General features: G+C 38.1%; 1 protein-coding gene across 1 annotated transcript in view; it reads right to left on the bottom strand.

Annotated features, from left to right (window-relative positions):
• Positions 1-785: 785 nt before the first annotated feature.
• gal3st3 (galactose-3-O-sulfotransferase 3) overlaps positions 786-14,135 on the bottom strand; it is a 21,005-nt gene continuing 7,655 nt past the window's right edge. Inside the window, exons 2-3 of the mRNA XM_016236069.1 lie at positions 2,865-2,962; positions 786-2,025 (exon numbers count right to left, since the gene is read on the bottom strand). Of these exons, the coding sequence (XP_016091555.1) occupies positions 786-2,025; positions 2,865-2,947 (1,323 nt within the window). The 5' untranslated portion in view covers positions 2,948-2,962. The remainder of the gene's footprint in view (positions 2,026-2,864; positions 2,963-14,135) is intronic.

Here is a 14,135-nt window from a genome sequence, read left to right as displayed (position 1 = left end):
ACTCTGGCTTATGACATATAGTGATGATTCTTCAAAGTAGATGAACTGTTTTGTCACCATTGAGTTTCTCTGAGGCTTCTAGTCAAGGATGAACCTCTCTGGCCTGGTCCATAGTGGCCTCATAAAAATGTAGGGCTGTGTAACCCTAGCGCTGCCAAAGGAGAGGCTAAAGATTAAATGGTTAAATATTTAAATGTCCTTCAACACGGCTGCATCATCATCGACACATGATGCTGGGTTTTTTGGATCACAACTGAAGAGTCAATTATGGTGATTTGTGGCTCAGGTGCAGCTGTCAGTATGTTGATAAGCATGTGTAAAAGTTCACATTCAAACAGATTGCTGTTGGTAAAAAGGAAGCCTTAAAATGCTCAAATGCAATTACCAGAAAAAAAAAATGATCAAGGTCCCATCAAATTGGTTTGTAGCTGGTAGCCTATCAAGGTAGTCCTAACCAAGCTTGACCAAGATGATCTGCCAGGTCATCTAAACATCACCAGCTGGTAATACAGCTGATCAACCTTCAATACAAGCTTGGACCAGCAATGATATGAGATTAGCTTCAACTAGCTAGAAATTTTTTTAAACCAGGTACAAACTTAAGCTAATTTAGGATTTTCCAGAAGGGTAATGATGGCTTAAATACAAACAGTGAGTGATGGAATGTATGTGGAGAGATAGTCCTTGAGAGTTTGAGACACATTCCAGATATCAGGCTTTTAGACTTCAATGTATATTTTCCTTTGCCTTTTTACATTTCAATTTGAGAAACGCACAAATATTTTTCAAACTTTTAGAACAGTTATGTTGTGAGCGTACGTTTGGTTGTGCTCATGGGATTCTTTGTGTGCCCGTACTTGTCCCACAGTTCGTGAAGTCTGCTGGGAGCTCCGTAATGGAAACCGCTTTCGATAACGTAGGGACTCTGAGCGCAGCAGCAGCCGTGTGTATTGCACTTCCGGCATTATCATCTTTAGACACTCGTCTGGTGGAGGAACATGGCCTTTTTGTGTTATGTTAACCGGTAAATCATACCCAACGATTGCCACTTTGGCACTGGGCTGCCAAGGCCGTAATTCCTTATTCGTGATCTGTGCAGCAGAGCGAAGCGGTGGCAAATGCCCTCCGAAGCACCTGCGGACAAGTTGGTCACGAGACTGACGCAACAGCTGGACTTCCCGCTCAAGGCACGATAGTCCCAACTCTCTCAGCTGTCGCCACAACGAGGCATTGAAGTAATCATACAGGACGGAATCTATAGCGTTCCAGGCTCTGATTTTGGCCGCATTTTCACTGGAAAGGCTGCTCTTGGAGTCAGGCGTGCGCATGTTGAGACTGACATACAGAACGTCGTCGAGATCCCAAGACAACAGGCGGCGTAGCAGCACCAAAGATTCGTCAAAGTATTCCGCGATCATAACCAAGGAGAACACTCGCTCCATCTCTACGGCGAATCGTTTCGCATACGCTGCCGCCTCTGAAGATGGCCGGTCTTTATCACCGCCTAGGTCAAAGGTCAGTGTATTTCTCGCATACATTGAATCCTTCTCTTCTGGACGATAGTAGCTCCACGGGTGGTCCAGGAAAGTCTCTAAAGAGCCATTTGGAACACGTTTAAAGCTAAGACAGTACTGATTGAAGTAGGTAAACAGAGACTCAAACATTGCTCCCGGTTCCCGCAATATCGTGATGTAAATTGTTTTGTGGCGCATGAGGCGTCGTAGCTCAGCCCGGCTGAACCGTAAGTGACTGGTGATGATGTCAGGTGGTGTAGTGTGTGGATGAACAAAGTGGGCACTGAATGGTCGAGGGTAGCAGAACTGGTGGTCACAGGTGGTAATAGGCAATGCCACAGTGAGGTTGTTGCGTTCAGCAAAGCGGAAGAGGATGTTCTGCACAGTGGAGCTGGCGGTTTTGTGCGTCTTCAGGAAGGCTACACTGGTGTGTTTAGCAGAAGGTCCACTGCTGCCCTGGGTGGAGGAGGCCATAGAGGATGGACAGCCCAACCAGAATGCCTCCAACGTCCTGCAATCAGAGCGGGAGAGTTAATGCACAAATCAAGAAAATACAGTCAGTTTTCAAAATCAATGTTGAAAGATCAGAAAAATGGAAAATCAAAAACAAAAATACCCTACTGATAAAACTTAATCAAGCCTTAGCTGGTTTACTGATTTCAGCTGGCCACTTCTTGTCTGGTATGCTACTTTTTGACATTTTGGATATCAGTTAGTCAAACAGCTTAACCAGCCAAGATCAAGCCAGAATCAAATGGAAAAGACTAAAAACAAATGGTGACAGAAATGAGGAATGAGTAGTGATGCTCTGAAATTTTGGCAACTGCAAATATTTGGCCAAAATAGTTTTGGAGACAAAAAACAATGCATTAAATTAATGCTTCTCCTAATGCCGAGTTCACACTGCATGATTTTCAAAGTCGTCGGATCACCGTTGTTTTCACACACTGCACGACTATCTGGGGCAGCATTCAGTTTCTGCTGTGTTCACATTTCACAATGGATCGGCGACAGGAGGTTACACACTGCATGTCTTTAGAATAGGAAGAAACGCCGACAAATCTGTCTGGTCTGCAAACTACGTTTCACAACCAAACGCATGCGAGAAGTGATAAGGAAATAACGAGCACCTTTTTGCCTCCAATATCGGGCATTTGTCGGCGAGTGAAAATCGGGGCTAAAATCATGCAGTGTGAACTTGGCATAAGATGCATTTTGACTGTCAGTGTTTTCATTGAGCTACAAATAGAGAGATGGCTCATTGCTAATTTTGGTAAAAAAATGTTTTTTGGTGCATCAATAGGAACGAGGTAGGGACAAATGGAGGGATCGTTCTTCAAAGGCTCTTACAAGTTCAAGTGACCCCCATGGTGCAGAAGCAAGCTGACAGTACTGATTGCAATCAATACTAGGAATATCTTCTTCTGAGACATCTCCAGGTTCTTTCACTGCAAAAGAGAATAATGGGAATTTACAAAGGTATACATTACTCATACATTTAACATGCATCCAGAACACCAAGTATGCTCTCTGCAGCAACATAAATTCATGAGCACAAAAAGTAATTGATTGTGCCAACCATGGTTTAGTTGACAGTGTTTTCTTACAAGCTGGATCTCAAATTGCAAAGTGCCTTTTTTAACATTTTGGGTCATTCAAACACAGACGTTCAGAGACAAAGAGAACGCAAAAACCTAGAACAAGGACAGGACAGGTGTCACGTATTAGCATTCAGACAGTGTTGCCTGTCTAACGCTAACAAAGTCTTGGATATCTTCCATACGAGTCAGGTCTACCTCTTCTCTAGGCTTCTAATTACAGTTATCTCATCTCACTTTCCCTTTCTCTCTCATCATATCGAATGGCACTTTTACACAACCTGCCTTTATTTCCACTGATCAAGCCCTGATTCTACTGTATGAATGAATGAATGAATGATGCATTTATATAGCGCTTTATTGTGTATTGTTGTACACCCAGAGTGCTTTACAATCATGTGTGGGGGGGTCTCTCCTCAACCCCCACCAGTGTGCAGCATCCACTTGGATGATGCGACGGCAGCCACAGGACAACGGCACCAGTGCGCTCACCACACACCAGCTTCAGGTGGAGAGAAGAGAGAATCATAGAGCCAATCAAGTGGTTGGGGATTATTAGGGGGCCATGACTGACAAAGGCCAGGGGGGCAATTTGGCCAGGACACCAGGGTTACACCCCTACTCTTTTTGTGATTTTTAATGACCACAGAGTCAGGACCTTGGTTTAATGTCTCATCCGAAAGACTTGAGGTGACCAGACACCCAGCTAAGGGCATCCGGGGGGCGCCGGGAGGCAGGGTCCGGGACAGGCGGTGGTTCGCCTCGCGACGGAGTAGTTTAATTAGCTTTAGCATTACAAATAGGGTAAGCCATTTCGCTTCTGATGCCAATCAACAATAAAAAGAGCCAAGACAATTAAATGACATGACCTCCATTTTAAGCACACTGCAGAAATGCTAGTCCAAGATTAGCTATACAAAACACTGAAACATATCATGGAAAAACTGATACCACCTGCTTCTGGTTTTATAATTTTATAGCATTCTGGACTGTTTGCAGATTTTACAGCAGTGCAATGTACAATGAAATGGTTGCTGTATAAATGGAACCAATATAAGGAAACTAGTTTTACTGAAGGCAAAGTCAAGCTTAAAATGCAGATGCAAATGTATACTGCAGGTCAAGAGTTCAACACCGACTAGCTTGTCTGTGTCTTGGCCTCTTTTTCCAATGGTAATATAAACCATCACCTACAGTATGAGCGCGTGGTTCCTTAGAGGACCAGTCACTGTCACGTAACAGCACATAAAAAAGCTCATAGGAAAAGGCTCTGGAGGCACAGCAAATTATTAATAGTGTGGTTTGTTAAGGCATAATTATTATTTATTATACTTGAAGTTAGGGATTTGTACCAATCCTTTAAACCTGTTCAATTTTGGTGATATGGGAACTAATGATACTTCAAGCCATGCGGCTTGAGGGGAGATGTGCTATTAAAACTTCAAATTACTTGAGCACCTTGAAGAAGCTCTTATTTTGGCTAGTGAGTCTCAAAGTTAGATGCAGCTCATTTTCCGCTCTTTAATTAAACTGCGTGTTTCTAATGATCCAGGAAAATCTGGTAGCACACGAGAGCTGCTCAGATTATGTACAAGGAGAGAAGGTAAATTGGTAGAGGTATTGTGCTTTTCTGTGCAAGAAGAAAGAATAAATTAGAGGCAGAGGAAGACATGAATCACCCATGCAACCATCCACCTACCTATGCACACTCAAGTATGCAATACTACAGTGTGAGATAAAAGACATTAAATTATAAATGCCCAGATCTACAGGTAGTTTCCGATTTGGTCATGAATTTTAAAAACATGTTATGTGCATCGACCCCAGACTAAGGAAGAAAATCACATTCCTGATGACATCAAAGAGAATTCAGATGCGTTATATTGTATTCTTGTTTATTTCTACCACATTGCACTCTTCCCCAGTACCATTATAGCCCCTGTATGTGTATTGAATTGCATTGTGTATATTAGTAGTCTATCAATATGGGGTTTTTGCCAGTGGCTGATGACAACATCGATATCTAGAGCATTGGTTCCAAACCAGGGGGCATCAGCAAACTTCATAGGGGCCTGAAGACTTGACTTGATTTTGATTCACATTTTTCTTGGAAGAACCAGGTTCCCAAACTTGGAAAACCTGGATATATGAGGAAGAACACACTTAAAATTGTGAATCTTAAACCTGGTAAAGTCACGTAAATCCATCCCCCAACATCAGTGTCTCATTGACATTTGAATTTGAATGGAACAATCGTAAAGATATACAAGTTCTTTACTGGCATCTGTGGTTGAAGAAACGTTAATATCCCTGGAACCTTTCCATTCCACCAAAGGTTCTTTAAAGTGAACGTTCTTCAGGTTATTAAAATGTTTTTCACACTAAGAAACAAAATAAGAACCATTCACTGAAAGGTTCTTTGGGGAACCTAAAATGGTTCTTCAAACCCTTGTTGGAAACTTTTCCAACTTTTTTCATTTTTTTTAGAGTGAAGCATATCCCTGCATCCATGTTCCAAAATTAGTGTAAAACCTTCAAAAGAGTGAAAGCTGTACTAGAAGCAAAGAAAATACACAGTTAACTATGAATTATATATTAAAAACATCATCTTCCTTGAAAATAACAGCTAATCCCTTTATTGGTACATTAAGACCAGTAATACCGCAACAGATTCATGATCATTCCCTGTCACTCAAGCCACACAAAGCCAGAGTTGTGGTGAAGGCAAGGAGATTAGAATCCGATCTGTGCTGTTTTGTTGGAATCAAGATGTGGCTTTTGGGGGAAAACACAGAGTCAAGCTGTGATCCGACGGTGCTGAGTGGTGCTATTGTAGGATTGGGGAAAGACGCTCTCTGGAGAAAGCGTTGAGTTACTGTGATACAGCCAAGCTTGTGTGACCAATCCAGCAGTGACGTGAGAAACGTCCAGCCAGGCATGCAACGTTATAGATGTCTGGGACACGGTAGGCCAGATATACACTCTAAAAACCAATGCTTCGAAGTTAGGACAAATTCAAATAAAACCATGTTCAACCAACAAACTACACTGGGTTATAGGACCAAATTTGTAGCATAAATTAGGTTGATAGGTCTGGAAACAATCTAAAATATTCTAGTTCAAGGGGTGACGAACTGCATTTTTTAATTATTTAATAGATACATACAGAAACAGACAGTTGAGCGCATGAATGCAGTGATCTCATCATTGCAACTCGAGTTTTGATACGATGAGGTAGAAGGCGGCGTTGATCTGATTCTGCAGAGGCGGTCTTTCATTGCATTATTACAACATAATGTGACAAAATCTGAAACGAGTAGTTTTCTGATCTTGGTTTCAATAAAAGCTGTTTTTGGACTAACGAGGAAGTTTTGAACTTACGGGATATTTTTATAGTACAATGACTTCTTAAATGTCAAAACATTAAGGAAAATTGTATTTCTCAATTCATGACCCCTTTCAAATTAACAGCCTACCATAGCACATGTTAAATGTAAATTAACATGCAAAATTAATGAACAACTACGGTATTACTTGCCACTGGCATTTTCAGTCGTTGTTGGTTGATTGAAGTTTTAACACCATGCCACCTTCCTTGGCTATTGTCATGGTGAGTCATGGCTCATACAGTCACCCCCAACTTAGCCATGAGCGCTACTCTTTAGCACAATGATAACGACAAACATTAACATAAATTCTTAAATGTCAAACATAAAAGCAAATGCTAACAGGTCTTTCCCTTAAAAAACACACACACACACACACACACACACACACACACACTTATTTTAAATATGTATTCTCCATATCCAGTCAAACAAAAGTTTGCAAACAAAATAATGTTTGCAACTTAAAAGGTTTAATTAAATCAATAAAAAACTTAAATTTAACTTTTTGCCACTATGCAGTAATTTAAGTTGTGGTAAAAGGTCCCCTGATTTTTATAAAAAAAAAAATGTAAGAGTGTAGGAATAGTGACATTTACGTATGTGGATACTGTGTTGACATTTCTGTTTCTACTTGCTTTTCTGCACGTGATGATTTCTGGAGGGCAGAAGGAAAATTGTATTTCTCAATTCATGACCCCTTTCAAATTAACAGCCTACCATAGCACATGTTAAATGTAAATTAACATGCAAAATTAATGAACAACTACGGTATTACTTGCCACTGGCATTTTCAGTCGTTGTTGGTTGATTGAAGTTTTAACACCATGCCACCTTCCTTGGCTATTGTCATGGTGAGTCATGGCTCATACAGTCACCCCCAACTTAGCCATGAGCGCTACTCTTTAGCACAATGATAACGACAAACATTAACATAAATTCTTAAATGTCAAACATAAAAGCAAATGCTAACAGGTCTTTCCCTTAAAAAACACACACACACACACACACACACACACACACACTTATTTTAAATATGTATTCTCCATATCCAGTCAAACAAAAGTTTGCAAACAAAATAATGTTTGCAACTTAAAAGGTTTAATTAAATCAATAAAAAACTTAAATTTAACTTTTTGCCACTATGCAGTAATTTAAGTTGTGGTAAAAGGTCCCCTGATTTTTATTAAAAAAAAAATGTAAGAGTGTAGGAATAGTGACATTTACGTATGTGGATACTGTGTTGACATTTCTGTTTCTACTTGCTTTTCTGCACGTGATGATTTCTGGAGGGCAGAAGGAACTCAAGGAATCGCAGCATCTTTGCAGCTCATCAGTTTTGCACTCAGGATTGACCACAGAAACAAAGTGGGTAGAAAAGACCTACACCCATACTTCATTTTGACATTCATTAAACTCTATAGATTTAAACCACTGAATGTATTCCTCAGAGCATTTTCAGCTGAAACCATATGAACATTTCTCAGGGTCATTAGTCGGGTCTAAAAATGTTAGGACCCTCACTAAAGTGACTGCACCGACACTTTTTTAAGCATAGGTCAAGATGGACTCATTTTATAGAGGCAGCTTTCCTTTAATAGATACGAGCTATAAACATGCAACGCAAACTTGAGTCATGCTGTAGCTAAAAACAATATTATGATGAATATATCATGCGAAATGCACACAAATGGTTTTTAAGCATAATCTACCTTTAATTTCTTTCGCCTCAAATCATCCCAGACTGGACTCCACAACTGTGTCACACCTTTCTAGCTTACAAAATACAGCTAAAAAGACAAAAAACATCTTGAACCTGAGTTTTTAACCTGCAGATTGAATTTAAACATGGCAAAATGTGCTAAACATAGTTGAGAGTACATAACAAAATTACCCAAATACAGAATATTGTCTACATTTATAGTTTAAAAGCATATGTGGAGCATGTGGAGTATGCAAACGTAATTATATATTCTGCGGCATGTGATTATCGTGCACATTTCTTCATGATGCTGACTTGACTGCTGGAAGCAAAACTAATACTTTGGAACATTTTACAAATGGCAAATAAAACATCTAAATGTAACATTAGCGATTGGACTTGGATATAGATCAGTTTAGTTATTGACGCCACTAACCAGGTGAGCCTTGCATGTTTGTTTAAATCTGTAAAACCTAAAATGTGACTAATGTGTTTTAAGTTCTGGCAACCTCAGCTGCCAATTTAACTTTTACACTTTTATTGGAAGTCAGTGGCTACCAGCAACTCATATAGGTTTGGAAAACATAAAAATGTTGACCGAATTTTCATTTTTTGGTGAACTACCCCTTTAACATACAAATTCTGTTGGTGACATTTAAAATACTGATTATTCAAATCATCTGAAGTTCCTGAACTTTAAAAGCCATTTTACAATTAAATTCTGAATGAGGCTCAACCCAGCTGTCAATAGAGCTTAAAGTTATTAAACCCAAAACACTCATTCAATGGACAACCTGTTGAGATATATTATCCGCAAACACATTAATAAGGCTGGGTTCGTTTACATTTAGATTTAGCTTTCTTTTTCAAAGGTGTCACCTAATCCATTACTGAAACATTGACAATAGGTTAAACTTCTCTAAAAGTGTTCCTGTTTAAGATAAGGAAGCTAGCTTGAGTACTGGAAAGGACTTAAGAAGAAATAAATGTGAAGAACAGACTGTGGGAACTGCAACAGAAGCTTCAGATATTATATTTGAATTTTTCTTCATATATCACACCACAAAGCACTTCTAGAGTATTTTATTGTAATCACAGTTCAGTAAAGCATGAAACGTCCCCTCTCTCTATCGGCCTGCACATCTGATGCGGAATTATTGTCTAAATCCCCCCCAAAAAATCAATCTGGGAAATGAAGCTTGAAAACGAGCATCAGCAAACCCACATCCACACACATACACGTAACTAGAAGTTAATTACTTTTTTAAATAAACTCTTTATATTTAGGAATATGAGCAGATATTTGACTTGAAGAGTCTTTTCTGACTACAATTCCTTCAGTGTAGGTGGTTTAAGCAAACTCAAATTGTTTTGTTGGAAATACGATGTTAAACGTTCACTTTTAGACATTTCAAAGCGTTTTTACAGTAACTTACTGGCAACACTGTAAGTTACTGTAATTAAGATTTACAGTACCATAAATGTATTTCAGTTTTACACTAACCACATGGTACTGTAATCATATAATACAGTGCAATTACTGTAAAAAATCCAGTTCATCAGTACACTACTGTAATCCATTAATTTGAATATAGTTTTCTTTAGATTTTATATAGAATTCATTTTATTTTTATCCTACTAGTAGTACTACTGACATTCAATTCAAACAGACAATTATTACAAAATATACAATTATTTATTTAAAACATTGCATTTATAACACTTAAATATACACAGTCTTCCAATGCATCTTCACCATTTCTCCTGTCTTATGAATTTTTGCAGTGCATTATGTTGTATCCTCTGGATTTATCCTCACAAAGAATATTAATGCAACAGAAAAATATTGGAGGGAAAATATAAGCAGCCAGAGAATACATATAAGGCATCTTCAGGCGTTGCTCCAAAACGTAGGCCAGGGAAATGTGTTTCCTGAAAAACAAGAAGAAATTACACATTTTAAAAAGCAAACCCCATATGAAATACACGAATCTCTCAAAATCATAGTTAAGTTCTTCTCTTGCCATGACTTATCAGTTTCAGCGTGGCTGGCATAAGCTCATGTCTTTCTTGATGCTTCAGTACAGTTTCCTTTAAAACACACACAAAAAATTGAGTGAATCTTAAATTCCATTAAAAAAACTATAATAAACTAGCCTAAAACGAGAAATGCGGCCATAAAACTTTTGTTTAACTTAGTTAACATACAAGTTTATTTTCTCAGTAAGCTACTGGCCAAAGTTAACACCTAAACACAATTTCACATTAGTTAACTTAATGTTAAAATACTGTAAGATAAGCGCTGCTCGTTAAAATCATTTTAATTTGGTAATTCAAGTTGTTTGTTAATAAAAATGACAGCACAGACATACAAACATATATGTTTACCGTGTCTTATTCTCTTGTGAGGTGCATCGACTCACAGTGCAGAGGTTCCTCGGATCAATTCCCGGACAAAACCCGCGGTGCGACGTGACAAAAGACAACATAGAACCCATTATAATCAGTGATAATAACTATAATGGATGCTGGACAGTAAACTGACGCCCTGGCGTATTTCTAGTACTCAGCGCTCGCACTGTTTCTGACACGAAGGACATGCGGATTTGCCAATCATTACAAGTGATTTAACACGTCCGATAGAGAGTCTCGAGCTGTAAGGCAAATCCTGTCAATCCAAATGTATCCAAAAGAAATGAGGGAAATTAAAAAACTCAATGGAGTGGTGCCAAAGAGTGTATTTACGGCAAATACAGTAGTATACAGCAATTAAAAAATAAAATAGTCAACTTTTTGTGGTGAACCATGTGGGAATGTTAATTAAGTATTTAATTGTCACAAATAAAAACATTTTCTCTTTTCATTGGAAAGTAGATCAGCGCTTTTATGGCAAATGATAAATCTGACATCAACTAATATTATAAAACAGTTTCCATTCTGAACTCCGAATGCATGAGCCACGCATGAAGCAGATCAGATCAATTCATATGTTTGCAATGATGCTTGGCCATTTTACACCACAACAGCCCACGTCCCACTTCCGCATTACCCACTTTATGCGCCACGTCCCTTTCATGTGTAAATATTATACAAGAACTGCTGCCAGTGCCAACTGATCAAAAAAAACAGTAAAGATATGTATAATGCTACAAAGATCCACAAAAGGTCAAAAACCTCATCCAATGTTCTACAGATGCAATCAGAAAAGATAAGATCTTGTCATTTCAAAGCAAACATACAACTTAAACATTAGAATCAGATCCATGAACAGTCTTTAGGCATGTCGTCTGAGATGGAGACTACGGTTACACTCACAACTGGCTCCTTCAACCCATCTTTAAGGATTACGTGAAACAACGGCCTTAAGAATACAAAGAAACAATGGGTTTTTAATTTGTTGTTTTCACAGCACTTAATGACCATCTACAGCAGCGAAGTCCACTGTCCCATCATCCACCCGCCAGTTGCCCAAAATACCCCTGAGAAGAGCAGATTAGATGCGCAGACGTCTCTTTACTTCACAACACTAATTCCTGCTCCAAGCTGACGTTTACTCATGTTTTTGACTTGGATTGCAGTTTAAAAGGGACCATTTACAGCTGTGCAACAATCACAGTTGGTCCTTCTATTTTAAATAGCAACGCATTTGTACACTAATCAGCTGTGCTAGTTACAAGTTGCAAATGAACAGTACAAATAGCATTGAGAGATTCAATGCAACTGTCTTGCAAAGCTAGAATTTTGATATATACGACCTATTGATATGCAGTGTTTAGACAACTCCATCTCTGCAGGTTTAACATGCATTTGTGAATGCAACGTTCACTTCCTTCACTTTATTTACACATTCACATCATTTACAACTTTTTTGTGGACAGAAATTTACAGCATTTCACCCATATTCCGCCAAAATAAAAGCTTGAGGGTTTGAACGTTTGAATGTGAAGAATTTGAAAATAAATTAGTAATATAACTTGAAATGCAAAACAAAATCATTATAGTTTTTCTATTTTTTATTTTATGGTACAACAGTAATCCATTGTTAGAATCAGTAATTAATTATATTAATAATATAATAATTAAAACGTTATTATTATAATTTTTATTATTAATTATTGTTGTTGTTTATTTTATACAATTAATTATGATTATACAATTTACAACAGCAATCAATTTCTGTCTTCATTTTTAAAATTTGTAATTAATTATATTAATAATATTATAATTAAAACATTATTATTATTATTATTATTACTATTCATATATTTACATTGATGTTTTAACAACCCAATCAAATGTATTATTATTATTAATAATAATAATAATAACATTATAATTATTATTATTATTGGATCCACTTTAAAGTCCATCCACAAAGTACAAATAACACACTTCACGTTATGTAAGATTAAATAAAGAGATTAAATATTTCATTTACTTGCATGTCATGCGACCACTAACCAACATCAGAGAACCGCAAACATGAGAATATGTCTTTGCATCTGTTTTGATATTTTGATATATAGAAAAATCACCTCATTCTGACCTACTATATGTTTAGGTGCAACTCTGAAACTGAATATAATTGTGACCCTGGACCACAAAACCAGTCATAAGGGTACATTTTTTTAAATCTGAAAGCTTTCCATTGATGTATGGTTTGTTAGGATAGGACAATATTTGGTCGAGATACAACTATTTGAAAATCTGGAATCTGAGGGTGCAAAAAAAATCTAAATACTGAGAAAATCATCTTTAAAGTTGTCCAAATGAAGTTCTTAGCAATGCATATTATTAATCAAAAATTAAGTTTTAATATTTACAGTAGGAAATTTACAAAATATCTTCATGGAACATGATCTTTACTTAATATCCTAATGATTTTTGGCGTAAAAGAAAAATCGATAATTTTGACCTATACAATGTTTTTTTTTGGCTATTGCTACAAATATACCCCAGCGACTCCAGGGTCACAATTATGAAAACAAAGCAGATTATGCAGGTTTGCACAAAGGCATTTCATTGACTTGCTACCAAATGTCTCCGGTCGCTCCTAATTATGCAGCACAAAACAGTGAAAAACGTTCCTCTGGTTAATAAAGGAACCGTCTGTTTTCTTGCATCAGTGACAATGAGAACAAGGATAATTATTTATGAAGTGCGTGATTAACTACTCCTTCAGATTGCACTCTTGAACTCTAGAAACTTCAAGCGGCTTTCCAAATCAATTTCCAGGATTTGATGTGTCCTGCACAGAACGAATGAGGCGGCAAGAGCATCCCAACAGGTCATGGGTTCAAATCCCCTGGCTGTCGTCTAACTAAATCCCCACAGACCAAAACATCCCGAGAGGCAGACCGAGCCGATCCTCGAGCGCCAGACAAGCCAAGCGCAAGATTGAATTATTGTGTGAGATGTAACAATCAGTGCAGAGCTGTTCGGCCCTCACTAGTGCCAGTTTATGGACTCGAGCAGATGGCACGACCTCTGGTGTAACACTGCGGGGAGATAAATCAAAGCGATCAGGGTGTGTGTGTGTGTGTGTGTGTGAGGAACAATGAGTGAAAAATGGGAACATTAAATCCAGAAACATGCACGAGTGCAGACGGTGCTGCTTGACAACACATTATAAGCTTACAGTCATGCATTATTTAATTCAAAAACAAAAATAACCTGCTCGAGGGGGCGATAGAGCTTCCTTTAAAATGTCAAATGTGCTGTAAGTGTTTGGATTCACAAAGATGTCTTGTTTAGGTTTAAAGTAGGGCTGCACGATAAATCGAAATGGAATCGAGATCGCGATTCGACAGAAGCTGCGATTGTCATGCGTATCTTTCAGTGAAGCACGGTTCTGTGATCAGCAGTAAATCTCCATCCAAAGGCCAGAGGGCGCTCTCGTGCTGAAACTCCAAATACGCCTCGCAGAAGAAACCCA

The sequence above is a fragment of the Sinocyclocheilus grahami genome, unplaced genomic scaffold, assembly GCF_001515645.1.
Source record: "Sinocyclocheilus grahami isolate Dianchi unplaced genomic scaffold, SAMN03320097.WGS_v1.1 scaffold481.1, whole genome shotgun sequence".
In the NCBI taxonomy this organism is placed as follows: Eukaryota; Metazoa; Chordata; class Actinopteri; order Cypriniformes; family Cyprinidae; genus Sinocyclocheilus; species Sinocyclocheilus grahami.
The sequence above is the reverse complement of the archived record's forward strand: the minus strand, read 5'-3'. Positions and strand labels throughout refer to the sequence as shown.